Genomic DNA, 26838 nt, shown 5'->3' with positions numbered 1-26838 from the left:
AGGTCCATGATCTTTGGTACATTGTGTACAATTCGTACCAAATATTTCATCCAATTTTTTACGAGTGTTTCTATCTTTGGTTCTAATTTCATGAAAGAGAAAACAAAAAATTATAGAATGAATATTATTCGTTAGATAATTATTATTATAATTAACGTTTCAATCTCGATTCTATTAGTTTAGAAATGGTACGTATATCTAAATATATACATACTCATTACGTGTGTTTACCTACCTACGTATATAAGTTTAATTAGATTTAACATTGATTCAAAGGTTAAGCTTACAGTTCGAGAGCAATGGCACACCAGAGACAAGCGAGACAGGCACAGCTACAAAGTGCAAAGATCTCCAGCATCTCGAGGAAAGATCGATGTTATTTCAAAAAAACGATCCAATTGTTTGTTAACGCAACCGATGTTGCGTCTACGTTTGCTAAGTTACGAAGAATTTCGTTTCCATTTTGGAATCTTTTGGATTTACGAGAGTGTCTTTTTTTTTCTTTTCTTTTTTCTAGCCCTCTTGCGATTAACACGAGAAATTTAATCGTGCATAACAGATTTGTTTCTACGACGGGATCTATGTGACAGGTGTATCATCGACCGAAGAATTTTTAATGTGACGATATTGAAAAAGAAAAAAAAGAGAGAGAAAGAAAAACAAAAAGAAACAGAGAGAGAGAGAGAGAGAGAGAGAGAGAGAAAGAGAGAGAGAAAGAGTTTAAATGGAATTATAAAAAGATGCATAGGAAATAATTAAATTGGACAATATGGTAGATTTCATTAGCATTTGCAACACTGCTTGCATCGCGTGTATCTGGTGTTTTTTATTATCGACTTGGTACGGATATACGTAATGAGATAAACAATTCGAAAAAATTCGTACCTTTTTAATATATATATTTTTTTCTATCTTTGATATAACAGTTATCCGAAATTTAAAGCGGCCTCGATACGACGTAATTCCAGCGAATGTCTCTTGTTTCAAAAGGGAGGAAGGTTCAAGAATAACGACACAAAATTTCCTAACAAAAAATCTGCCACATACGTCTGATTCGTACGACATTTAGATGACACTTATTTGACGAAGATCGACGGGGAAGATTTACGTGGGAAAGAAGAAGGAAAAAGAAAAAGAAAAAAAAAAAAAAAAGAAAAACAGGAATAAAAGCATTTCTAAATTTATCGAAAATTCTGAATGACAGACGAGGAAGGTGTTCCTTTTATTATTTGTATTTATTTATTTATTTATTTATTTATTTATTTATTTATTTATTTATTTATTTTCTCTTTCTTCACTCGATGTTACTGTTAACAAATTTTCATGTAATCGTAAAGAGGTCACATGTAACGCAAGGAAAAATTCACCCCTATATATAATATATACAATTTGATATATAATTTTTAATATATACGAATATATTCTAATTTATCGTCGAACGTGAAATCTTTTCGACGGTCGCAACGTCATCGTCAAATTTATTTCTAACTTCTAAATCAAGCTTTTTGTTCTTCTCGATGATGTCCCTCGCCGGTATAACTGTTACTTTTGCCATAGATATATCGCCATTGTTGTCGACGAGTTGAACGATCTTTTGTACCGTTGAAAATTCCATTACTACGGTCGACTTAGTATCGTTGGTAGTATGAGATGCTTCAGAAATTTGTTTTCTAATCGCTGGATTTTTATTCTTGATTGATGTTTCGCTATAAAAAAAAAAAAAGAAAAAAAAAATTCGGATATATACGTATGTATATTCACGTATTAACGACGTTATAATAACATTAATTATTATCAATTAATAATTTTTATCGATATAATTACGTAAAAGGACATATCCTTGCTGCGTTTTTGTGTTTTTTATAATCGGCCAAGTATCTCAGCTTGCTTGCAGGTTTGTGTTCGTTAAAATCTTTTTTCTTGTATCGTTCATCGGTATTCATAAAAGATCTACTGGTAGCAAATACGTGATTCGTACCGTCTGCCCTTGATTGGACCATTTTCTTAGAAACTTGACAACTACAGCTGTTGGATTTTTTTATATGAGTTCGTCGTGTTGGGTCCTTTCTTATATCGCAACAACGATGATGCCGATATTGCCACCTATTATATAAATTTTTATTATCGTATTTACAAATAATTGTTCGTTTATTTTTTCTATTAATTGTTTCCGTTTCTCCCAAATAATTTTTTGGAAAAAGTAAATAATCAATTTATGGTTACCATAATGCACACGTAGTCACAGTCGAGCTGAACATAAATAAACAATTCAAAACTGTCAATACTATCAACGGCTCCAACATGATAAATCGCGTTATATTTTTTTTTCGAGGGAAAAAAGAAAGGGGGAGAACATTAATCGATTATATATAGTTATGCATGGGTATACATATGTAAAATGTATACGACGTTCGCACGATTTTGAGATAATTATTTACCCGGACGTCACGTATGACAAAAACGTGCACATTCATTTGTAAGATAATAGATAACAAATACCAAAATTATACATATATATGTATATGTATGTATATATATGTATATTGTAGGAGCATCACAATAACTTCACGGTAAAGCGAGATAACGGCGTGTGATGTCAAACGTAATAATTTATAAATTTTAAAAGAAAAGAGATAAGAAAGAAAAATAGAAAACAAAAGGAAGAAAGAAAACCTATGAACCTATTTTCTTTTTATTCGTTTCTTTTCATTTTCTTTTTCTAATCGATTGATCAGTTTCAATCTTGAGTCCGATAAAAGGATTCGTTCGATGTAATATTCTTTTTGAAATTATTTTTCTTATTTGACAAATAAGTTAAATTTCTTGAATGTAACGTTATAGAATATTGCTGAGATTTGATACATGTGTGTACATATATATATATATATATATATATATATACACATATGTATGTATGTGTGTGCTATGCGTAGAAATTTACAAGTTGGTATTTGGCAAGTGACGAAGAAGAGAGAACGCAAAAGAAAACGACGGGAGGTAATAAATTTGTTTAGGAAGTATTCAGAAAAAGAGAGAGAGACAGAGGGAGAGGACAAATATTCGTATCACCATAAATGGTATTTGTGCTGACAGGGGAATGAATTCGATGATCAAAGCGCACGGATAGGACAAGTAAAGCTTCTCGGTTGGGGTCCTTTAGGGTTTGCGTACGTAATATAATTGCGAGAGATTCTGAAGGACAAGCATACAAAGCGACGGTAACCGCAACGTTACGAGCAACGACGTTTTCTTATGTATATATTCTATATATGTATATATTTATATATACGTATATGTACATATATGTCTACGGATTATATAATGATGATATTACGAATGATTCCGTCGACATTAAATTCAACGAACGGTCGAGCAGCATCTCTTGCGGTTTTGAATAGCCACCGTTTTCCTTTGGCACAATCAAAATGCGGAAGACCACCCTTCGGGAAAACGTTACCACCTGCTGCGTACCTATCTATCAATTTATTTGTTCCATTCGTTACCCTGCCAAGTCATTAACTTTATTAACGAGAACATCGTACCAGATTTCCACATAAATTTTGTATAACTATTTGAATCCTTAAACGAAATTCTGATATATATATATATATATATATATATATATATATATACAGATCTTGCTATATTTTTAAAATAAAATATAACAAAATTTATATATCTATACATATATACACAAACATATATATATATATATAGATCTTGTTATATTTTATTTGAAGAATTAATATAAAAAAAAAGCAACTCGACTTTTATTAATTAATATCTAATAAAAATTATAAAAAAAAAACTATTACAATTTTTTATAAAATTCATTATAAAAATAACATTGCAAAAGTCGAATATATCTGATCATTTTCTCTACTTCTCTGTTTTCTTTTCGGAACGAATAATACCACGATAATATGTTCGGTAGATTATAAACGAGATAAATAGCCAACGAATGGAAGAAATATTTAGAAAAATGGTTAGGAACTATAGATAGAAAGATTATTTTCGCGTTGAATCTTTCGACTTTCTTTTTCCACTGACTCTCCCACACTTAAAACCCCATCCCAAATAGGGATTTAAAGATTGTTCGTTTATGTTGTCGATGAGTTATGGTGGTTCTTCTTTTAACGTTCGTAAAGATGTCTTCTTACTCGAAGAAACTTTTCGAGGACACGTCTCGCGTACAATATCGCGGTCACTTGTCGTTCCATTCAAGTTTCAACCACAAACGCATTGTTCACGGTGAACGCAAAAATGGAAAGGCGATGTAAAGATTTTCAAGCACCACCAGTCAGGATCATACTTGTCGTAGTATTTCCAATGAATCGAGAACGTAACTATTCCGCGTAGTTTCCTAATTTATTGGCTTCCATTATGTATTATTGTCGAGCTCTTTAAGCGACCACACACCGTGCCAAACTATACCTTTATGAAGTCTTCCATGCATTCACCTACGCTATTCTTCTTCTTTTATCCAGCCTCTCTATCTCCCTCCCCACCCTTCTTCCTTTCATTCATTCGATTTTCTAATAATCCTGAAGAACGAGTCTTTTTCGAATAGTATCTTTTTTTTTTTTTTTTCATCGATTTCTTTTCCTCTTTCTTTTCTTTTTTTTTTTTTCTTTTAATATATAGAAAGCTCGTACTCAAGGACGATTTAAAAAATGAATAAATAAATGAGAAATACAAAATTTGGTTATTTACGAACAAAAAAGAATTGATATGGATTTTTTTCGCGTATGATTGTAATTTATCAAAAAGTTAGCGAAAGAATTAGTCGAGTTTTTTTTTAATATCTACAAAAACTCTGTGTGTGTGTGTGTGTGTGTGTGTGTGTGTGTGTATGTGCGTGAACTTGGAAAATAAAAATACAATACATACATACATACGTTTATATATATATATACACGCGCGCGTGCGTGTACCTATTCATTTTGAATGAAAAAAGAGCTCAGCATGCTTTTACATTGTAATCGTATAAGGATTTAGAATACTTATAAATCTGCGAAAATGTTACTCGATAATTACGATGTTGATTTTTAAATACAACAATACGAAAACTTCGAATGAGATTTTATGATCATCAATCTTTATAGATCGTCGTTCTAACGTAGTTGTTATTTACCAAAGAACTATTGAGAAGTTACAGCCTTCGTGAAGAAATACCGGTAAAAGCGGTTAAAGTAAAGGAATAAGATATTTGACCGTAACGAAACCATTCGTTCTGGATAATAGAAATTTTCATACAATGAATGAACGAATGTATATATGATGTGTGTAAAATATGCTGACTCGTGCACTTTTACAAGCATTCACGCCTATTTCTATTTCAAATTGGTATTGGTATTAGTATTGGTATTCACAACGAACAACGAACAACTATGTACCCGTTCAATAATAATTCATTCATAACAAAAATTGTATTCTTCCTTTTTTTTACTACGTTTCATCGTTTGTCGTTTCATAGATGCTATCGATGGGATTCATCGAATGATTTCGTTTCTCTTTATGATTCCATAACTTTTGTGAAAGTTCTATAGAATTATTTTTTATTGATTTCTTTTTCTTTTTTCTTTTCTTTTTCTTTTTTTTTTTTTTGAATATTGGATTACACTATTTTACTAAATTTTTGAAATTAATGTATCATCTTTGCGGAGAGTGGGAGAGAAATAAAATATATATGAATATAATGAAATATATTAAATATGTATTGAAATATATAAAAAATATAGATATAATTGATAAGAGATGTAATAAGGGGGAGAGAGAGAGAGAGAGAGAGAGAGAGAGAGAGAGAGATATTTCATATTTGATTCAGATTAAAATTAAAATTAAAATTCGGATTGAAATTCGGATTGAAATTCGGATTGAAATTCGCAGCTCGATTAAGTTTATATTTGATAAAATTTATATTTGATTCCATATTGATTTTATAAAATATGTTATTAAATCGACCTAAGAATATGATTGTACTGTGAGATACATGTTTTTTTTTTTTTATCGATGTGATATAATTAAAATATTAATATAAAATACAAAATATATAAAATCAATTTCGACGTTTTAAAATATTTTACCTTTTACTTTTCTTTTCTTTCTTTTTCTTTTTCTTTTTCTTCTTTTCTGTTTTATCCGACGGTCGTTTTGCTTTTCGAATAGAAATCTTAGAAGGGATGGGTAAGGGTGGCGTAGGTGGTCTCGGTGTTCTAAGTTCCAATTCGACATTTCTTTTAATTTTCTCCATCGTGTCCGGTTTCTTTTTGATTCTCAACAAACAAACATTTTCATTGCCTTCGACGATTTGATCGGTTTGTATCTCTTGCGATCCAGGATAACCGTACGAAGGATAAAATGTGAAAGTTCGATGTTCGTCATTCTTACCGCCTTTGCACGACCCAAGCTGCATAAATATTATTATTTAATTTTTTCATTAATTTTCTCAATAATTTAAAATAACTATCTATACATATTAAATATGTATTTATCGATATATCAAAAATAAAGGAGACATCATTGATAATAATATTATTTAGTATCTTAATTATTTTATATTTTTACAGATAATGCAATCAGATATACATACTAACGATTTCAAATATAAAAAAATCTCAATAAATTATGATAATTTTTTAAACATACATTTGGATCTATCGATAGCAAATTAAAATCGAATGAAACATCATTGAAAATGATAATATTATTTAATGTCTCAATTTTCTTATATTATTATGCAATTATTATATAATATAATAATACAATATAATAATAATAATAATATATATATATATATACACATAATAATATATACATAATAATAACGAACCTCATAAGAAATAGCTTGAGATCTATTTACTGGATCATCCTTATTACCTAGATGACTCTTCGATTGTACACGAAACAAAACTCGATTATTATTGCTAGCATTTAAAACCTTAGGGCCTGATTTACTGGTCGGTCTTTGTATTTCGATAACGTCGCAATCACAAGGTGGATCCCATTGATCTAATTTTCTTTTGGATTTGGACTTATCTTTTTCCATACGAATGATCAATTGATTACCTATCATCTCCGCACCAATTTGTTCGTAATACTTTGAACTTGGATCCTTGATTTTTGTTGTTGACGAACATGGTGGTGGACATGATGGAACGGGTATCGGTGGACAACAGCAGGGATCTTATACGTATATATAACGTTTTTTAATAATACTAATTTTAATCCACCAATAATTTTTTTTTATCAATTGTACATTAAGATCCTACCTGGATTACAAATTGTTTGCATGTTTTATTGTAACTTGTAAAATTTTGATATAACAATAAATTAATATCTAATTATTATTTTTAACAATGATAGCCATTTTAGAGGTTAAATATTATTTTACAATCGATTTATTATATATATATATATATATATATATATATATGTATGTATGTACGTATGTATGTATGTATGTATGTATGTATGTATGTATGTACATATCACTATCTTCTCTCGTTTCTAAATTATAAACATATTCACACCGTCAAAACCTTTCAGACATACTTTTTTGGCTATGAAGACTATTTGGAATAATTTATAAAAATAAAAAAAATAAAAATTTACCATCATGTAAATCAATAATACATATATAAACAAACAAATACACCATGGTTCGATTTTCAAGCTCAAAAAGGACAACATGATCGCTGCTACTTACGATTGTGGTTGTATGCCACCTAAAATCACTCATCTACATCCGAATTGTTCTAAATCGTTTTTACCCGAACAAACCCAACGACAGAAATGCACTGTGGTACGATGTCAAACTGCTCCTCCTCCTTCATGCCCGAATAGCCCTTGCTGCAAGTTTTTAAGGTATGTGTGTAGGTGTCTGTGTGTGTGTGTATGAAAATATTTTATAGTTTTATATAATTATAATCTGGTATGTTAACAAAGATATTTCTAAATAGAATAACATGACTTTAATATAACATATATAAATATGTATTCACATAGCCGTTCAGCGACTTGTCGAACTGCAATCACTTCTTGTCCAAATTTCGATAAAATACACGATTGCACGTGTTGTTCCGAGCCACCAAGACATTCTGAAACTCCAAACGATTGTAAATGTGAAGCAGAAGATGATAAAAAAGAACAATGTAATCCTACGGATTCTTCGGTCAAAAAGACTGAAATAGTTTCGAGGATAGTTAAAAAAGGACTTCCATATAAGGAGATCGAAGCGATAATTAATAACAATCGTATGGTAATTAGAATGCAAAAGGAACCGGTTGAAGATGAATTCGAACCACCTTGCGATTGTCCGGAAGTACCTGGAAGGGTGCAACCAACGTCCTCCACCGTATTAGATTCATCGATATCTCCGAAATATCGAAATGACATTGTTTATCAAATGCAGGATTTGTGTAAGGGATACAAATGTTCAGGTCAAAATTCGATGATTAGACAGAGCTGCGATCAGGATGGTAAACCTTATTCTTTAAATTCATTCAATTGAAAAAGATTTAGATTAGAAAGATCATTATATTTTTGTTTTTCCTACTCAAATATTTTTCCATTCCAAATTTATTTTGACATACGCATAAAGGTAAAGGAGGACGTACTATAATGGTGTATCCCCATCCTGGAATAAAAGAGAAATTACCTGAAATTTCTCCAGAAGAAAAGGATAAAGATAGAAAAGAGAAAAAGGAGAAAATGAAACTGTCCAAGCAAATTGATCTCGAAGAAAATCCAAATATATTTGTCTTTAGGATTCGAAAACATTCCGCTGATAGCGATGGCAAACATAAATTCGATTTCGAATTTCGAACACCGCGACCGTGGTTGTCGCGAAAGGAACCTGCACAATTAAAAATTCCTGGTGAACAACGGGAACCTACTACAACGGTGAAAGAGAAAACGGGTGCTAAAGGGGAAAAGAAAAAGAAGAAGAAGAAGAAGAAGAAAAAGAAATGAGATCATTCGGATCCTTTCGAAAATTTTTTCGAAAACCTTTTTTTACTTACGATAACTTCTTTTCCATTTTTCTTTTGTTTCTTTTTTTTTTTTTTTTCTTTTTCTTTTCCCTTTGCTTTTCCTTTTTCCTACGATAACTACACAACAGCTGTTTTCTTTGGATCGTTCAATGAAGCGGATGATCCGCTCCAATTTTCTTCCCACGAGATCGTTTTTCTTCCCTTGGACGCAACACCGTCACTAATTCCAAATCTAATCAAGAAAATCAAATTTCCGGATCATGCAAGAATTACGCGTCTCTATCATTTATTATTAACCTTTTCGATTTGTCCCGGACACCAGATACATTTTGTTAGAATCGAAAAGAATCATGGTCCTACAGGTGTAAAAATTGTCTACTTTCTTCCCTTTTTTTTCATTTATTTATTTATTTTTTTTCTTTCTTTCTTTTTGGAACCTCGAACTATATTGTACACATTTTATTTGGAAGTAAATGAATTTATAAAAAAATAATACAAAGAAAAGAAGAAAAATATACAAGTATATCAATTTTCTTTCATTCGTTATATTAATTTTTTTTCTTTCATAATTCATAATGGTTATTATTTGTTATGGTACAATAGGAAGCAACGAATTTGATCAATGCTCTTGGAATTTGGTAATAAAGGATGTTTCACACATACATACATACATACATATATATGTATATATATATATATATTGAAAAATATCACGTTCACGAAAAGATATTCTCACGATTCAAGATGAGAAGTCAGGTGCTTTCTTGAATGGACTTCTTCGATACCATTCATTCTTCTCATAGACTAGAATAGCCACCCGCCCACTAAAGAGCCCATTTTTTGGGAGCACTGAATTCGTAGGGTGAAAAAAAAATGAAATAGAAGAAAAAGAAGAAGTAGAAGGAAGGAAGAATAGTTATAAGAAAAACGATTTCTTAGGGTAGCAAAAAAGACGAGATCGACTTGTTGTCAGAGAGAATTACGATTGTCGTAAACGGGGCTTGACACTCCCAACTCTCTCTCTCTCTCTCTCTCTCTCTCTCTCTCTCTCTCTTTTTCTTCATTCGCAATTTCAATGCGTATAACTCTAAGCCTTCAGAAAAAATATAATTTTCCGATATCGTATTCTTATCAAGTAAGAATATCCTTACAATCATCTTATAGTTTTTATTTTAAAAGTTATTTCTTTTACGATATAGAAAAATATAAAGGATGAAAGGTAAAAAATAATAAATAGATTTTTCTTCATGATCGTAGGAATTTCCTTTAGAAATAAAACTTAAGGAATTGCCCATCAAGTCAATTATATTTACGATTAAATAAAAACTTTTTTATACTTACTTAAGCATTACTAGTACTTTTAAAATTTCATTTTTAATAATACCAATTTGTCTTAATCATTGACGTCTCTACAAGGCCTAGCTAATGTCCAAGTTATACGTGTTGTATGTTCATAAAAATATATTGCCAATTTTTTTTTCTTTTTTGTTTTTTTTTTCGTATATACCCTATAAATATCTATAAATTATTTTTATGATAGAAAGAGGAATATTTTTTTTATACGATTTTATTTCGTTCATATTATAGTTTTTGTTTAGAAATTTTTTTTCAAGCTGATATATCAAAACAAATGAAATAAAATGTGGTAATGTATGATTTTTTTAAATTATACTAACACGATTGTCATTTAGATATCAATTAGATATCAATTACATGTTAATCGGATGTCATTATTAAATGTCAATCGATACAGATGAATTTCTAACAAGGCTCTTTACATGTCTACGAAATATTTGGTATGTTTTAATAGTACTTTTGAAAATCGAATATATACGTATATATATTTATTTATTTATTTATTTATTTATTTATATATGTATATATATATATGTGTGTGTGTATGTATGTATATATATTTGTGACATTATGTAAATTATCTCTTTTATACGTGTTATTTATGAAATATCTAATAAAATTAATCAATAACCTTCTTAGAGAACAGACAAGGACAGGTGTCATGTTCTTTTAACGTACGGAAATTATAGGTAATTAACTAATAGATGTAAATAATATGCTTTACAATATGAAATAACTATCTGAAACATTTATCACATCCTGTATAATTTCTTTCTATAATATCTTCCGTGTTGATATTATTACATAATTATATTTTTTAGTAGGGTTCAGAAGCGTGAAAAGAATAAAATAAAATAAAATATACATATATAACTTTTTTCTTTTGATCATATTCCAATTCAATATATAATTTTTATAATTGGCCCTGAGAACGTATAAATGTACAAGTGTCCTTCGTATAGTTATACAATACTTTGCTATTATCTTCCTATCGATAGAATTAATAATTGCATATAATATATCCTACGTAAACGATGATTGATGTCTGATCAAGGACTAAAATTCCCATTGAAATTGAATCAACTTATTACATTCCGTTGAGTTTTCGTATAGAAATGAATTTTGAATCTAATCCTACTGTAATAACTGTGTACGTATTATTTTTTTATTTATCCTTCGTTTTTATATATTTTTTATTAATAAAAATGCTGCTACTTTATCACTTAGAAGATGATACTTAAATGATTTATTTCAAGGACGAATTTATATATCCTATGAAATAAATAGAAAATTGTGCATGAATTTATTATCAAGGCAAATTGCAAAGAAAAATAAAAGAAACAAAAGAAATAACAAAAAAGCAATATATCATAACATACGAAATAAGAATATTAAAATCAGACTAATTCGTCGTAAAAAAGAGAAAGAGAAAGAGAGAGAGAGAGAGAGAGAGAGAAAAAGGTGTAAGTCAATGCGGAAAAGATAAACATAAAATTTATTCGTGACCATAACGCAGTCTAGCTGATAACACTCGAACTGGTATAAATAGTCGAGCGGTACGTTCTTTTTCAAGAGTTGAGAAGAAACCTTCGATAGAGTTCTTCAATCTGCATTATCCGAATCATAATGGAAATTAGTGGGCTCGTTTATCTTATCATTATTGCCACGATAATTGATTTACCGTACGGTAAGGCGAACAATTATTGTAAAATAAAATGTTCGAAAGGAGGTGTCCATACTGCCTGCAAATATGGAAGTGTAAGATTACTATACCCTCTTAATTATTAATTTGTTTCTCTTTAAATTCATAACTCTTCACATTTTATTTTTAAATCTGTTATATCTATTATCCTATTATAATTTATGTTAAAAAATTTACAATACGATCTTCACATTGTATATATATATATATATATATGATTATTTAATCGCGAAAAAAGAAACGGAGATTTTTCTTTTTTTTTTTTTTTTTTTTTTAATAAATGTCTTTTAGCGCGTACTTACTTACGTGACTAAATATTTCTTTTTTCTTTTTTTCCTCTTGATAAGAATTTTTTTTCAATCGTGACAATGGAAAGAACAAACCGTGTGCACCTCTCTAGCCTTCTCGTTTATAGCTTTCTATTAACAAGCGCGATAAGAGTAGTTTCTTTGAAAAACTACGTTGCAGATGTAATAAGTAACTTTTGGAAATAATTATCGTTCGGATGATCGTTGATGACTCGTAATAATTAATATAATCGATTATTGACTATGCGTCTAATTGAAATTAGCAAATTAGACAATACTTTTTTCTTTTTTCTTTTTTCTTTTCAACGCGTTAACGCAAATCATTCAATGATTTCATCTTTCCTATGTATTTCGATCGGCCTGTTGTTACGAATAATAATTCTTAATCGATAATTATCTACAGCTTAAACCGAATTGCGGTAATAAGATAGTGGTATCCTATGGTCTAACGAAAGAAGAGAAACAAGACATCTTAAAGGAGCACAATGACTTTAGACAAAAAATTGCACGAGGCTTGGAGACTAGAGGTAATCCTGGACCACAGCCTCCAGCGAAGAATATGAAAAATTTGGTAATTAAAAAAAAAAAAAAAAAAAAAAAAAAAAAAGAGAGAAGAAGAAAAAGACGAAGAAAAGAAACAAATGAAAAATTATAAACAAAAAAAAATATTTGATCGCATAGGTATGGAACGACGAGTTAGCTTATGTCGCCCAAGTGTGGGCTAATCAATGTCAATATGGTCACGATACTTGCAGGGATGTAGGTAGGTTACATAAAAAAGAAAAATTAAAACAAAGAAAATTTTTAATTAAAAAACATAAATATTAATTATCTATCTATCAATATTAATAGTTAGACAATAATATTCTTAAAAATGAAACCTTTAGCAAAATATCCGGTCGGACAAAACGTAGCCTTAACAGGTAGCACGGCTGATAAATACGATAATCCGGTTAAACTAGTTAAAATGTGGGAAGATGAAGTGAAAGATTATAATCCTAAGAAAAAGTTTTCGGAAAAGTAAGTCAACAGATAGATTTTATTTTATTATTAATATTTCGTTTTTTATTATTGTTATTACTATTATTACGTGAAATGCAAATGTTTAGCAACTTTAACAAAATCGGCCATTACACTCAAATGGTTTGGGCTAACACCAAGGAAATTGGTTGTGGAAGTATAAAATACATTCAAAATGAATGGCACAAACATTACCTTGTATGTAATTATGGACCCAGCGGAAACTTTGGGAATGAAGAACTTTATCAAACAAAGTAAACAAAAATTCAACTTTATACGTTCGAAGACAAGACGGATTCACAGACATTTTCTTATGCAAGAAAAACGGACAATGTCGATATAATAAACATTTCTTAAAAACGTTTCAGCTTTTATAACGCTTCTAATTGTATCTATTTAATCCATGTATCTGATCTATCCAAATAATAACGAAGAAAAGATTACCAAATGACCTTTAATATCACGTCTATTTTAATTCAAATCATCCGAAACGTACTTCAAAGAGACTTCGATTAAACCGTAATTTACAACGGATGAAAACAAGATACGAAAATAATTTATGATCGATTCCAACCAATCATTTCTATTTCCACATTCTCTAATTTGAATTAACAATTTTGTTGAGATTTAATGAATGAAAAAAAAAAAAACGAACGTAATTCGCGTACTATTCGTATCCTGGTAAAAACAAGTAAGTAAGTAACTGAGTAATTATCTGCTGTGCTGAGAGAGAGAGAGAGAGAGAGAGAGAAAACGAGAGAATAAAAAAAGAAAAATATCGTCGGAGAAAAAAGAAGAAAAAAGAAACAAAACAAAAGGAAGAAAGAAAGAAAGAACAAGAAAGAAAAAGAAAAATCGATTCGATCGTTAAGCGATATTTGTGCGCAAGGTTAGTCCTTAGTCATCTACAAAGAAGAAGGACACTCGGTTTTCCTTTATCGTAAAAGAAAATATAAAGGAAGAAGTAGATCGTTGTTCCGAATTTCATCGCCTTCTAACGTCTAACGTCCGGTCAGTCTAAATATTAGGAATTTAGATCTAACGATGAAACGACGTAAAAGAAGTTGTTCAAAATCGAAAGACGTGCAGCAGTCGTAGCAACTTGGATGCAATAGTGACCTAAACGTTCTACCTCACCAGGAACCACAACGGGTGGCCCTGTATATCGAAATGTTTCCCTTCGTCATTGTGTTGCCTATTCCGACATATTATTCGATAGGACGTTACTACCGTCCGTTTTCTACCAAAGTTTAAAAAGCGTTTAACATTTTGATAGAAAGAGAAGCTAAACTTTTTCTTCTTTTTCTTTTTCTTTCCTTACTATTCCTCCTTCTCTCATGGGATCCGAACTCTTCGCGAAAGAATATATCTCTGTTTTTCTTCTTCTTCTTCTTCTTTTTCTTCTTCTTCTTCCTCTTCCTTCTTCTTCTTCTATTTCGTCCTTTTTTTCAAAGCAAATGTGACACATCTAACGCCCTGGAGTGCACACCAGGATATTTCTCGTGTATACTTTATATAAAAAGAAAGAGGGGTAGGAAGGTGTACAGAGGGAGAATGGGAGAGAGGGAGGGTTGATACGTAAAGAGACTCATACGTCAGAAAGTCAACGCACTGCGGGTGTCGTACACACCTGAAGGAATCAAGATATATTTTCGCAAAATCCGAGGAAGTAGTCCCGTTGCTTCGACACGATTTAGACAACTATTTAAGAAGGATAAACGATTTCTATCAATCGTTCGAACTTTTACAGATATTAGATTATTATATCCTTGAATTTTCAGTATCGTTTTAATTCTAATTCTTCTTACAATATTTTGCCGAGGAAACTTTAAATGATCTTTTATTCTTCTATCCTTTAAAAATTAACGATCATAGTTGTCCTGAAAACGTTCACATCGTATATTGCATTTACAAGAGCATATATTTTAATTAACAGATTTAATTTAATAAATAAATGAAATTGTTGACATAATTAAATTTGATTTCATTAAATAAATAATTCAAAGAGAATTTTTTCACTCGGTAGTTTTTTTTTTTTCAATCACTAAATTAAATCGTTTCTACCGATAAAACGATTCGATTTATTGATCTAACTCTCTTAACCTTGAGAGATACCTGTTCAGACTGATGTGAGAAGATATTAGATAGAACGTTTGAAAAGAAGTATAAATATATTTCATAATCGATATAGAAACATTTCCTAACGCTTTCGATGTAAATTCATTATTTATCGTAAACTTACTAAGCTAAGTGATACGCCGACTTAATCCCTTAAGATTAAGGTAGACCTATGTAATCCTGGTGTATTTAAGCGATCATTTAGCTTCGGTGGATAAGCTTCTGCTTTAACCCTCGTGTAATATCGTCGGTTGTATAGGCAGAATAGAGATGAACAGATGGATCGGAATAGAGTAGAAAAGGATAGGGAATAAAAGAAAGAAAGACAGAGATAAACGGAGATACAGAGAAAGAGAAAGAAAGAAAGAGATAGATAGATAGATAGATAGATAGATAGATAGATAGATAGATAGATAGATAGATAGATAGATAAAGAGACTGTAACCGACAAAGAGAGATAGAGTGAGAAAAGGGAAAGGTTTTTACCCTAAAGCAACGACGGAGGGAGAAAAAGAGAGAGAGAGAAAGAGAGAGAGTAAAACGAAGAAAGAAAGTTAGGAGGGCTCGCTGTCATATTTCTGCAGAACGGTAGGGGGGTGTCAACGAGCTCGAACGAATGTCCCAGCGGGGATGCTATCTCTCCGATCCTCCTTGCTGTTGGCTGCTACCGTGCTTGTAAATCTCCAAGCGTGTGAGAATCTAACGCATTTAGTTCTAACACGACCACGCTATTTTCTAGATTTTTTTTAGATCGCACACGCCAATCAATTGAAACATCCGTTCCGTTTCTCTAATCCGCAATGTATTTATTTATTTTCATTGATGGATTTTAACTTACATCGTTATACGGGAAAAGAAATTAATTTGGTCGTGATTTTGAAAAAAAAAAAAAAAAAAAGAAAGAAAATTGAAAACTTACGTAGTGTATATATCATTTTATATATATATATATATATATATATATATATATTTTTTATGATTTGAGTTAACGAAATTTAAAAAGAAATAAATAAATAAATTGTACTTTTCGTTAATGATTTATCACGGATTAGCGATAAATTTTCATTGACAAAAAATATATGTATCTTTTACCGATCTATCTACCAGAAAAGGGATTCAATTTTGACTCCAACGGAGAAATTAATTGCTCCTTTACTCTTTTTATCCCTTCTGGTCGTAGACATCGCCCTTCGTACTTTTCCATCCCTTGCTCCTATCCATAACACTCGTATAACCGACCACACGAGAGTCACCCTATAAAAACGTATTGTAATGAAGAAAAAACGAAAGAGAAAGGCATGGTATAAGCTTGCTTGTGGTAAGGCGATCGTTCAGAAGTGCAAAAGGGCACAACCACCATCTCTTCTGACTTCTCCTCCCCCTTTATTTATCGTCACCCTCGGTAGTAACTTCAACGAGGTAGAGGGGTTGTGCTTGCCACTTCAACCGAGTTGCTTTATTCAGAACGCCATGCTCGATTCAACTCAAAGAAAAATGGTTGACAATATTTGTCAACATTTTTATCTTATTATTTTCTTTTTTTTCTATCTATGTATGTATCTATCTATCTATTTATCTATCTATTTATACGATCGATCGATCGATCGATTAATCGATTAATAATTTTATTTACTTACATATATTTATTTCTGCTTTTCTTTTTCTTGTCTTTTCGTTTTATTCAAGGGGAAAAAAAAACAGGGGAGACAAACAATCATTTTTTATATGAAACATAACAATTTATTATTTACTATTAACAATAATCGATTAACAGTTGTAATATCTTTCTCTCTTATATCTTAATCTCTTTTAAAAAATAAAATTGTATGATATTAACGTCAAGACTATGTTTTTGTTGGGTATATAAAATATTATATAACGAGATACATTTCTAAAGGATCAACAAGTTTTATGTAATACGTTATAATATAAATAGAAAAATCTTAAAAAAGAAATTGCTTATACGTCACGTTATTATATTATATATATTACAAATATCACGTTCATTTATTATCGGGTATTTACAAGGTCTTGGAAAAAATATTAGCTGTTGCGATTTGATTTAAAAAAGACATTAGTATCAAAAACAAATATAAACTGTATATATAAAATATATCTATATGTACGATATATTTACACATATATACAGACTATATATTACACGAGATGTAATGAAAAAGTTCGTGTAATTTTTGTCTATTTGAAAAGCCATTGGACTGAAAAATTTTAACTTACCACTTGTAAAAAAAAATATATACTGAACTAGCCAAAAAAAGTCCTTCAACGTTTCCATAACTTTATAACAGTTAATCTTGATCGGATCTTCTATCTATTTAATTTGATTTTTTTTTATTCTTTCTTTTTTTTTTTTTTTTTTAATTTTTTTTCTTAAGAAATTAAAAAATTTCACGAACATTTTGATTAAAGTCTCGCATATATCTGATATAAAATATATATATATATAGAGTATAGGCACAGACGGAAAAATGGTCGACATTGAGCATGTATGTATATAGCCTAATTCATCGCGTTTAGTATGCGACGTCTACAATAAATAAATAAATAAATATATATATATATATTTATATATACTTTTTGTGAAAATAAATTACTATTAAAAATTGTCATATGGAAGACTAGACGATTAGTATGAAGAATGAAAGTTTTCTATGATAATTAACAATTATCTTGTATGTTCTTTTAAATGATCTTTTCTTCTGAATTATTCGTCACATAAAAAAAAAAAAAAAATGAAAACGCGAGGTCTTCATCCTGTATGAATACGTTTGTACCAAAGAATTAACTCCTCGTTCCATGTAAAATTTTTGCTGCATTCTTCAGAATCACATTTGTATCGTTTTCCAACTGTAACAAAAAAATATATCATATAATCATATATTTTATTTTAATTGCCTAAATTATAAATGCCTAGATTATATCATCAAACAATTCTCTATTGTTGATATAATCGATATTAAAATTGATATAAGAAAATCCTGAACGAAAAAGTAGCGATCGGTCATCATCGATTAATCGATGTCCAATCTTAAAATATGAATATTATTTATGTTAAAATCGTTAGAAAGATAAAACTATTATATCGTATATGCGTTCGCGATAATGATTTTACCATTATGTATTCCGATGTGTTTTTTGAGTTTGGTATTATTATTGAATACCACGTCGCAATACTCGTAGCAAAATTTCTTTGGTCGAAGTTTTATGCATTTGCTTGTTTGCTTGCTTGCTTACTTGCTTGTTTGCTTGCAAGGTCTTATAAATTAACCAATCTTTTTTTTTTTTTATTTTGGATAGAGATACGACGGAAAAGCGATTCCAGATGAAAAAATATCTAAAGAGGATGCAGAGACGTGATATGGGTCACGATTTTCATGCGTCCTCGTGTGCTTTTTTAAATGATCCTTTCTACCAAAACGTTTTGCACAAAGCATACAGATATGAGGTCTTAACCCAGTATGGATTCTCTTATGCCGAGTTAATTCCTCATTCCGTGTAAAACTTTTGCCGCATCCCTCTGAATCACATTTATATGGTCTTTCGCCTGTAACAAAAAGATATCATATATGTATATATTGCAGTATCCATAATATACATATATATATAAATAGTTATCTATTATTAATATATTCGTATAATAATAATATAATATAATATAATAATAATAATAAATTATAATAATTAAATAATTAGTTATATATAATACATATATAATATATATATATATAATAATAAAAAGATATATATATATATATAATTTAATTTTAACACATTATAAGTATCACAAAAAAATTCTACATTGATATCAACGATGTTAAAACAATGATCAAATGAATGAAATGAATCAAATGAAATTTAAACAAAAAGTTAACGATGTCCAATCTTAAAATATGAATATTATTTATTTATAACAACCATTAGAGAGATATAACGATTGTATTGTATAAGTTCGTGATAACAATTTTACCTGTATGTATTCTAATGTGTCCTTTGAGTTGGCCATTGTTACTGAACGCCACGTCGCAGTACTCGCAGCGAAATTTTTTCGGACGAAGCTTTTTCATTTGCTTAGCAGCAACGTCTTGTAAATTTACCAACTCAGCAGCTTTTTCAACGGATGTGGTATAAGTTGGTGGTGTATAATGATGAATCGGCGGTGGTATAGCGGTACGACATGCATTGGTGAATGCATTAATATTGAGAAAGCTCGATGATGGCCAACATGTACCATTCATGTTCTGTATCGTAAACATTTCTGATGGCTGATACAAATTAATATTATGTAAATAATCAAACTGACAATAAGCTAAGAAATTTGCGTTACTGGTAGAAGGCAAATTCTTCATGCCGGTATTAATATCATTTGGACATTGATCCGTAGAAAGATGTGCGTTATCCTTGGACGACGCCTCGTAAGAATTTCTCGGTACAGAATCCAAACTTTGTTCTTCACCGACATTTTCTACATTTATAGGAGAAGACAACGATTCGTTACTCCTCCTTTCATCGCTACCTTCATACGGAGATCGAATATTGTTATCTTCTAGCGGTAGTGATATAATACTATCGCAGTCTTCTTCCTCCGTATTGTTCTCCGCAACGTTCCTCGTCTTCTCGTTTATCGTCCAAGGACGGAAAAAATTGTCAGCCATTTTGTTTAAAAGATTCAACTTTTAAAAAATATCACGGTAATATATATATATATATATATATTTTTTTTTTTTAGACGATTATAAATTATTATAAGATTTCGATCTCGCTTTAAAAGATTTTTCTTTTATATCTTCTTAAATAAAAGACAATGAAATAGACACTGAATCTGACTGATCTATATATTTCTCACTCGATTTATAAAAGAAAATATTCTCCTTTAACTAAAATGTTCACAACGAATATTCGTAGTTAACTGTTTCGATCGTTCTCAGGAGAAAGATTATATACCGCCAAAAGTTCCCACCCTCTTGCTCGGGATTGGGTCGTACCCTTGGACGGACCGCAGTAGAGAAGGGTGGAAGAAAAAGAGGCGATTGGCAGAGAGTGACAGAGAAAGAGAGAGAGAAAGAGACGGACACGCTTTGAAGAAGAACCGAGTGGTGGGCTTTTGGAGGGCCTGCCGAAGGCTCGGTTTACGACGCTCGATCCTTTTGTTATGAATTAGTCAACTGTATGGGAGAGCTATGGGAAAGAGAGGGGGCAGACAAAAAAGAGGGGAGCTTGGAAAAAAAACTGAGGGGTACGATCGAGGCGTTGCAATCCTCAGACATGCCCACTACGTTCTCCAGAACGTGCCCCTTTATATAGGAAAGTGTAATGAAAAGTTTTGATCAGAAAAGATTTTACTTAGCTTAGCTTAGCTTCGAATAGAATTTCTTTCGTTTACTGGCCATACTCGATTTATAGACACGCATTTATAGATCTTATAGAATATTTTGATATTAATTGGAAAAAGAAGATGAACTTGTTAAAAATTTTTTTATAAATACTATCACTTTTTTCATAAATCTTTTTTGATAATCTTCTTTTTACTGAATTTACTGTGGAGAGATTGTCGTTAGGAGAACTAAAGTGTGACAACTTTTGTTATATGAATACTTCGACCTTGAGCCAGTTAAAAAAAGAAAATGTTGGCTGATGCAAATGTCGTAACAGAGTACCACGACAAACTTATTTTTTGCTTTTTTGTAGTATCTTATAATATCCTTCGTAGACCTATGTGTAAGAAATATTTATATAACATAGATTGACTCTACTCTGTAATATCTTTTTTTCTTTGCTTTTTTTCCTTACGTATTTGCAGAATCTTCATGCATCCACCTAAAAGAATAAGAAAAAGAAAAAAGAAAAAAAAATGGAACGAACAAGCTTTCGGGTAAATGAATGAACGGCTGTAATCAATATTTGATCTTTCGCGTTTTCTTTATAACGGGACAAACATGGTTCAAATTTGACATTTAGAAAACAATGACTAAACTTGACATCAAAGTTAAAGTTATCATTCCAGATAAAATGACGATCGGAAGTAAGAAAAACAATCGTTTATAGAGGTCGTACGCACCAAGGAGTATGACCTTTGTAAACCACTTTGGACAACAATGAAAGGGACACTCTGCCGTTTCTCTTGCGTTGTATTATCGCGTCCTGTATGGAATATATTGTAGAGAAGTTGCGAGGGTGGAGCCCTGGAAAGCGGTTCGTTGATTTATTGTAATACTCCGAGCGAATCTACCCTCCAGAAGCGAGCCATCCACGTTTGCCTCTCTTTTCTCTCTCTCTCTCTCTCTCTCTTTTTCTCGTCAACCAAGAGAAGAACACCCTTCTGTCAAACGACCTACGAAACCATACAAAAACCAACTTCGCTACCATTCGATATATCCTAGTATCCTTTGTAACATTCGTCACGACGTCCTTTTTGATTTTCTCCACCGTCCGGATCACGTCGTATGCTATTTAACGATACAACAAGATTTCCCTAGATCCGTGAAAAATCGAACCTGTTAAAGAGCTTCGTAATACTAAATAAGATCTTCTTCTTATTCTTATTCTCTTCTTTTTCTTCGACTTGGTAGGTCCATCTTGATAAACGCAACCTCAACATACAAGCGTTTAAATTTAATCAAATGATATATTCTATTAATTAAATTATAAAGAATATCCCTATAAACTAATTACTTCTTTTGTCTAATACAAAATATATCTAATATAAAACTTTTCCTTTTGATCGCCTCTTATGAAACTTGCATAGCTTGTGTCGACGTACTGTGTCGGCAACCCCTTGATCGTCAAAGTCACATAGGGATGAATTCACAAAGAGGGACGAATCTCGAATGGATTTAACGTTCGCTTCGTTAAATATATAATATATAATATTATAATTATGTTATAACTTTCCTCGAAGTATTAAATTTTCTATTAGGGAACTTTCTATCTCGAGATATGTGCTAATTTTTATATTCTTATCCCGAAAAACAAAAAGATGATTTCAATAATACGGATATACAACTTTAGCAGATAGTTTTTAATTTAGATATTTTAGAATAGGGTATTTAGAATTTTCCGAATTTTTTTTTTTTTTTTTTTTTTTTTTTGAATATTTCCTATCAATACTACGAAATATCAAAAATCAGCATCGATTCACTTTCAAATATTTCCTACAAATATTACTAAAATAAAATTGAATATTTTTAAAAAATAACCACAATTTCTCGTGAAATATTATTCGACTGAATCGAATTTTCTTAAACTCATCGGATGGTCAAACAACTACATAGGAAGGCCCATTTGTACGGGAAACATCGTCTTCCTTTAAAAAAAAAAAGAAAGAAAAAGAGAAAGAGAGAAAGAAAGGAATGTAAAATTTTAAAGTTCGCCGACGGTAACAACAAACTCTATTTTTCCTTTTAAAATTACGAATCGAGAACGCTGACCTTTCGTGAATATGATGGATCGAGTTGGACTGAAAAATCTTCCTGTCGTGTTTCTTTTGAAAATCCCACCGATCCGTCTTACTCTAACTCTTCGAAAGTCACAACAACGAATTGCACCTTCTGATATTAGTTGTACCTAGATCGAAAAAGAGAGAGAGAGAGAGAGAGAGAGAGAGAGAGAGAGAAAGTGATTTGTATAGATCAGAATATTGCGATTTTTGGATGCAGCTAAACAAACACGACTTACGCATATTTATAGGTTACAAGTTATTTTAAAAAAGAAACTACATATCAATCATTCGAACCTTTTTTACTAATGCTTTCATTTTGAAATCCAACATGTTTTTTTTTTTTTTTTTTTGTAACTGTACGATCTAAAATGAGTCGATTAAATCTAATCGAAAGAAAACTTGATTAACATTAAAATAAATATTTAATGAAGATCGTTTCTTTTTTATCTCTTTTTCTTCTTTTTTTTTTTTTTTTTTTTTAACATGTTCACAAGCAAAAGTAAATTGACCGATGACAAAAAAAATCTTCCAGTAAAAATCTCGTCGAATCTGTCAGTATCGAATGACTGATCGGTCAGCATGAACGAAAAATCCTGAATATAGATAATTTTCGTCTAAGCGAGAGCGAATTTTTACTTTTTTTTTTTTTTTTTTTTTTTTTTGTTACAACTACATCTAACTCCATGTTTTTGGAAAATGATAGGACGAATCGGTAGACTACGGCAAAAAATCTAAAATTGAATCGGAGCGATTGATGTTCACAAAAAAAATATCTATCTTAAGCATGAGCTATCATCGATCGATCATTTCCATAGATTCACGCGTGCCTCCCTTGATTTTTAGCAAAGTTGCTTCTTTCCTTTTTTCTCTTTTTAACATTTTTGTTCATCTGAAAAGTTATGAATAGAAACGTGACGCGTGCTGTTATTACATGTATACCTAAGTTTCTAAAAAAAATATATATATATATATTTTTCTTTTTCTCTTGCGAAATATAATTATTTCTTCGTCGATACAAGATCGGCTGAGAATTCCTAGATAATGTTAAAGAACAATTACCCTTCTTCGAGATTTTTTTAATTAATTTTTCCTTTTTAAATTATCTACGATCTGAACTAAATAAAAGTCTCGAAAAAGACAATAGTTAATTATTTATAATCATCCAGAAACTATTTCTGTAATATTCAATTGATCATTTTTTTTGGGGGGGGGGGAGGGGAAATTAGAACAACTTAATACAATACTATATTATACTATAGCAATCCAAACACAATTCGTATATATACTATTAGACTGGCCAATAAATATTGTCAGAATTTTCAATAACAAAAAATACAGGGTTATTTATTGAAATAAATACAAAATAATACAAATTCCAACATTACTTATTGGCCGACTTAATATTAAGTATCTAATCAGTATTAACACTAGTATTAGGAATATTTGATTAATTAATTAATTTTAATACTTATATACGAATTAACAATTCATTTTTAATATTTGAAAATTTGTATATCGATCTCTTAGAACCTTTTCTTTAATTTACAGAAAAAGAAAAAAAAATCTGAATTCTTGAGGGTGATCTTAGTATAAATTAATAAAACGGTGGGATATTACTCAGGATTCGTAAACGTATAAGTATAGTATTATACTTATAAAATATATAAGTATAAACATATAAGTATAGTTCGCATGAATTCGAAAGGAAACGGCTGTTCGAGCGGAGATGGTCGAGCCACTCACACTTCTATCGAGAAGTCGAGGGTTAAAGTCACGGCAAGCCCTATTATAGCCCTCGAACGGGACCAACCCTCCCGGTAAACAGAAAGGCATAGAAAATGTGCACAACCGCAAAGTCGCCGCCCCTTGCATGGCGGCCCTAAATTTGATTATGCCCCTTCCACTCGAGTGAATCCCGTTAGATTCATCGCTGAAACCGGTCGATGATTTATTTCATTTTTCCTTTTTTTTTTTCTTTTTTTCTCCCTCTCCTTTTTTTTTTTTTCTTTACCACGCTGACAAGTTGTCTTTGTTATATAGTCGAATGGAACACTCGGATACTATAGCAAAAAAAGATACACTATAGTATTCAAAGGATATTTCAAAATTTATGTTAAAACATAAAAATGTTGCTAAACAAATAATTCTTTCAGCAACATTTTTTCATCGAGATTTGTATACTAGCATGTCATTTTTTTTAAAGTTATAAACAATTTTATACGTATATATATATTTATATACACCTTGCAAATCTATATATATGTATATATATATAAAAGTAGCACTATCTATAATATTAACAATGTCAGAATATAAAAGTTTAAAAATGAATGAAAATACCGAGTAACTCAAATTCGAGAAAGATCACTGAACGAAAAATCACTCTGCGGTTTTATCTCGATGGCCATTAATCAAAAGATTCACGAACTTCCACATGAGTGAATTCATCCTTGAACGGAGGATACGAGTGAAAAAGAAAGAGAGAGAGAGAGAGAGAGAAGAGAAGGAGATAAATACTATAAAATATAAAAGATCGTTCTGCCAGATGGCCCGTGCCATCAAGAACGAACAGAGGCACGTCTCTCTTCTCTCCTCTTCTCTTCTCTTCTATTTTTTCCACTTTTCGAATCTCCTCCACTCAGCTACTTTTCCCTCCGTGATTCTCCAAAATAATATTACTATAGATTTCCTTTCCTTTTCGTTTTTCTACTCTATGAGATCATAGAAAACCTCCGCGGTTTTATCATAAAGAAACTTCTTTTCTTTTTTTTTTGTAAATAGCTCGAATAAATTTTTATCTCGCAATTCTATTAGTCGAAGCGTTTATACTTTAAGTACACACCTTTTCGTTTTTCTATTCTATGAGATCATAGAAAACCTCGGTTTTATCGTTAAAAAATCACGCTTTTTCTTTTCTTTTTTTTTTTTTTTTGTAAATACCTCGAGTAAATTTTTATCTCGCAATTCGATCAGTCTACACTTCAAGTATACATCTCGAATAGTTATCACTTTACATGACAACAACTTTTATTGAGAATTTTTGAAAATAAAAATTCATAAAGAAGCATCTGAATGTTTAGATAGAATAATTTTGATAAATTTTGTAAATTTTTAAAAATAAAAATTCGCGAAGATGCGATCCAAAAAGTTTGGATAATATTTTTATGAATTTTTACGCTGGTCCTCTTGAAAACATAATTGCAATTGTGATTTCGAAAACGACTTTGTATAATACATCTCTTGAAAAAAAAAAAAATATATATATCTTTCATTCACTACCGATTCCGTCGCTGTCCTCGCGAATGGTCAACCCTTGGACATATCCGCGAAGAAAAGTACCGTACAAATTTCACAGTAGGGTGCCACTTTTTCGGCACCTTTGCCAAGTTGACACAATCGTCTTCATCGTGAACGTCCTTTAAAAGGGAAATGCCGAAACGAAATCGGCGAAAAATCGTTCGATGGTGTTCGAATACGCGCGAAATTTCTTATTGGAAAATTTACAAAAATTCTCACTAATCAATTTGAAACGGTATAATGTATTTACTTGTAATTTGAAATTTTTGAATTAAAAAATAAATAATTTAAAATTATTTCAAAGAAAAATCTTTCGAAGATTTGAGTTGTAACGATCTGAGTAAAATTGAATTGAGAAGCAATTTTGCTAATAGTTTGTAACCTTTTGCAAGGATTTTCATGGAAAATCGGATAATTCGTTCCGGTTCTATTAACTGTTAGATGTTAACTATATACGTGTGAGAAGCTGTACAAATTTCAGAGTACCCTAATATCAGGTAGACGCGTTCAGAAGATATAGAAAAGCATGACAAATTTATAGAAATTTTATTTCTAGCTTTGAACGCGATGAGGTCGAGACTCCATGAAGTC

General features: G+C 30.7%; 6 protein-coding genes across 6 annotated transcripts in view; 2 read left to right on the top strand and 4 right to left on the bottom strand.

Moving 5' to 3' along the window:
- Positions 1-469, bottom strand: part of LOC122629836 — a 1703-nt gene extending 1234 nt beyond the window's left edge. Inside the window, exons 1-2 of the mRNA XM_043813668.1 lie at positions 288-469; positions 1-82 (exon numbers count right to left, since the gene is read on the bottom strand). The exon at positions 1-82 is cut by the window's left edge and continues 71 nt beyond it. Coding sequence (XP_043669603.1) covers positions 1-82; positions 288-358 — 153 coding nt within the window. The 5' untranslated portion in view covers positions 359-469. The remainder of the gene's footprint in view (positions 83-287) is intronic.
- Positions 470-1261: 792 nt separating this feature from the next.
- On the bottom strand, positions 1262-2374 carry LOC122629821. Its single transcript, XM_043813651.1, has 3 exons — positions 2224-2374; positions 1825-2103; positions 1262-1706 (listed from the first exon to the last, which is right to left on the bottom strand). Exons 1-3 carry the CDS (start codon positions 2301-2303, stop codon positions 1424-1426), a joined length of 642 nt encoding a protein of 213 aa, XP_043669586.1. The 5' UTR covers positions 2304-2374; the 3' UTR covers positions 1262-1423.
- A 3580-nt stretch (positions 2375-5954) lies between these two features.
- On the bottom strand, positions 5955-7357 carry LOC122630141. Its single transcript, XM_043814322.1, has 4 exons — positions 7272-7357; positions 6833-7185; positions 6087-6409; positions 5955-5964 (listed from the first exon to the last, which is right to left on the bottom strand). Exons 1-4 carry the CDS (start codon positions 7291-7293, stop codon positions 5955-5957), a joined length of 708 nt encoding a protein of 235 aa, XP_043670257.1. The 5' UTR covers positions 7294-7357.
- A 217-nt stretch (positions 7358-7574) lies between these two features.
- Positions 7575-11903, top strand: LOC122629983. Its single transcript, XM_043813950.1, has 4 exons — positions 7575-7866; positions 8008-8480; positions 8603-8904; positions 11866-11903. Exons 1-4 carry the CDS (start codon positions 7691-7693, stop codon positions 11872-11874), a joined length of 960 nt encoding a protein of 319 aa, XP_043669885.1. The 5' UTR covers positions 7575-7690; the 3' UTR covers positions 11875-11903.
- Positions 11904-11906: 3 nt separating this feature from the next.
- Positions 11907-13822, top strand: LOC122629984 (venom allergen 5). The gene is made up of 5 exons (XM_043813951.1): positions 11907-12107; positions 12763-12930; positions 13041-13122; positions 13247-13379; positions 13469-13822. Exons 1-5 carry the CDS (start codon positions 11976-11978, stop codon positions 13635-13637), a joined length of 684 nt encoding a protein of 227 aa, XP_043669886.1. The 5' UTR covers positions 11907-11975; the 3' UTR covers positions 13638-13822.
- A 4053-nt stretch (positions 13823-17875) lies between these two features.
- On the bottom strand, positions 17876-22345 carry LOC122630005 (zinc finger protein 184-like). The gene is made up of 3 exons (XM_043813997.1): positions 19483-22345; positions 18628-19059; positions 17876-18362 (listed from the first exon to the last, which is right to left on the bottom strand). Exons 1-2 carry the CDS (start codon positions 20165-20167, stop codon positions 18800-18802), a joined length of 945 nt encoding a protein of 314 aa, XP_043669932.1. The 5' UTR covers positions 20168-22345; the 3' UTR covers positions 17876-18362; positions 18628-18799.
- Between the last annotated feature and the right edge of the window lie 4493 nt (positions 22346-26838).

Source organism: Vespula pensylvanica, chromosome 6 (genome assembly GCF_014466175.1).
Source record: "Vespula pensylvanica isolate Volc-1 chromosome 6, ASM1446617v1, whole genome shotgun sequence".
Classification (NCBI taxonomy): domain Eukaryota; kingdom Metazoa; phylum Arthropoda; class Insecta; order Hymenoptera; family Vespidae; genus Vespula; species Vespula pensylvanica.
This window is presented reverse-complemented; position numbering and strand designations above follow the sequence as displayed.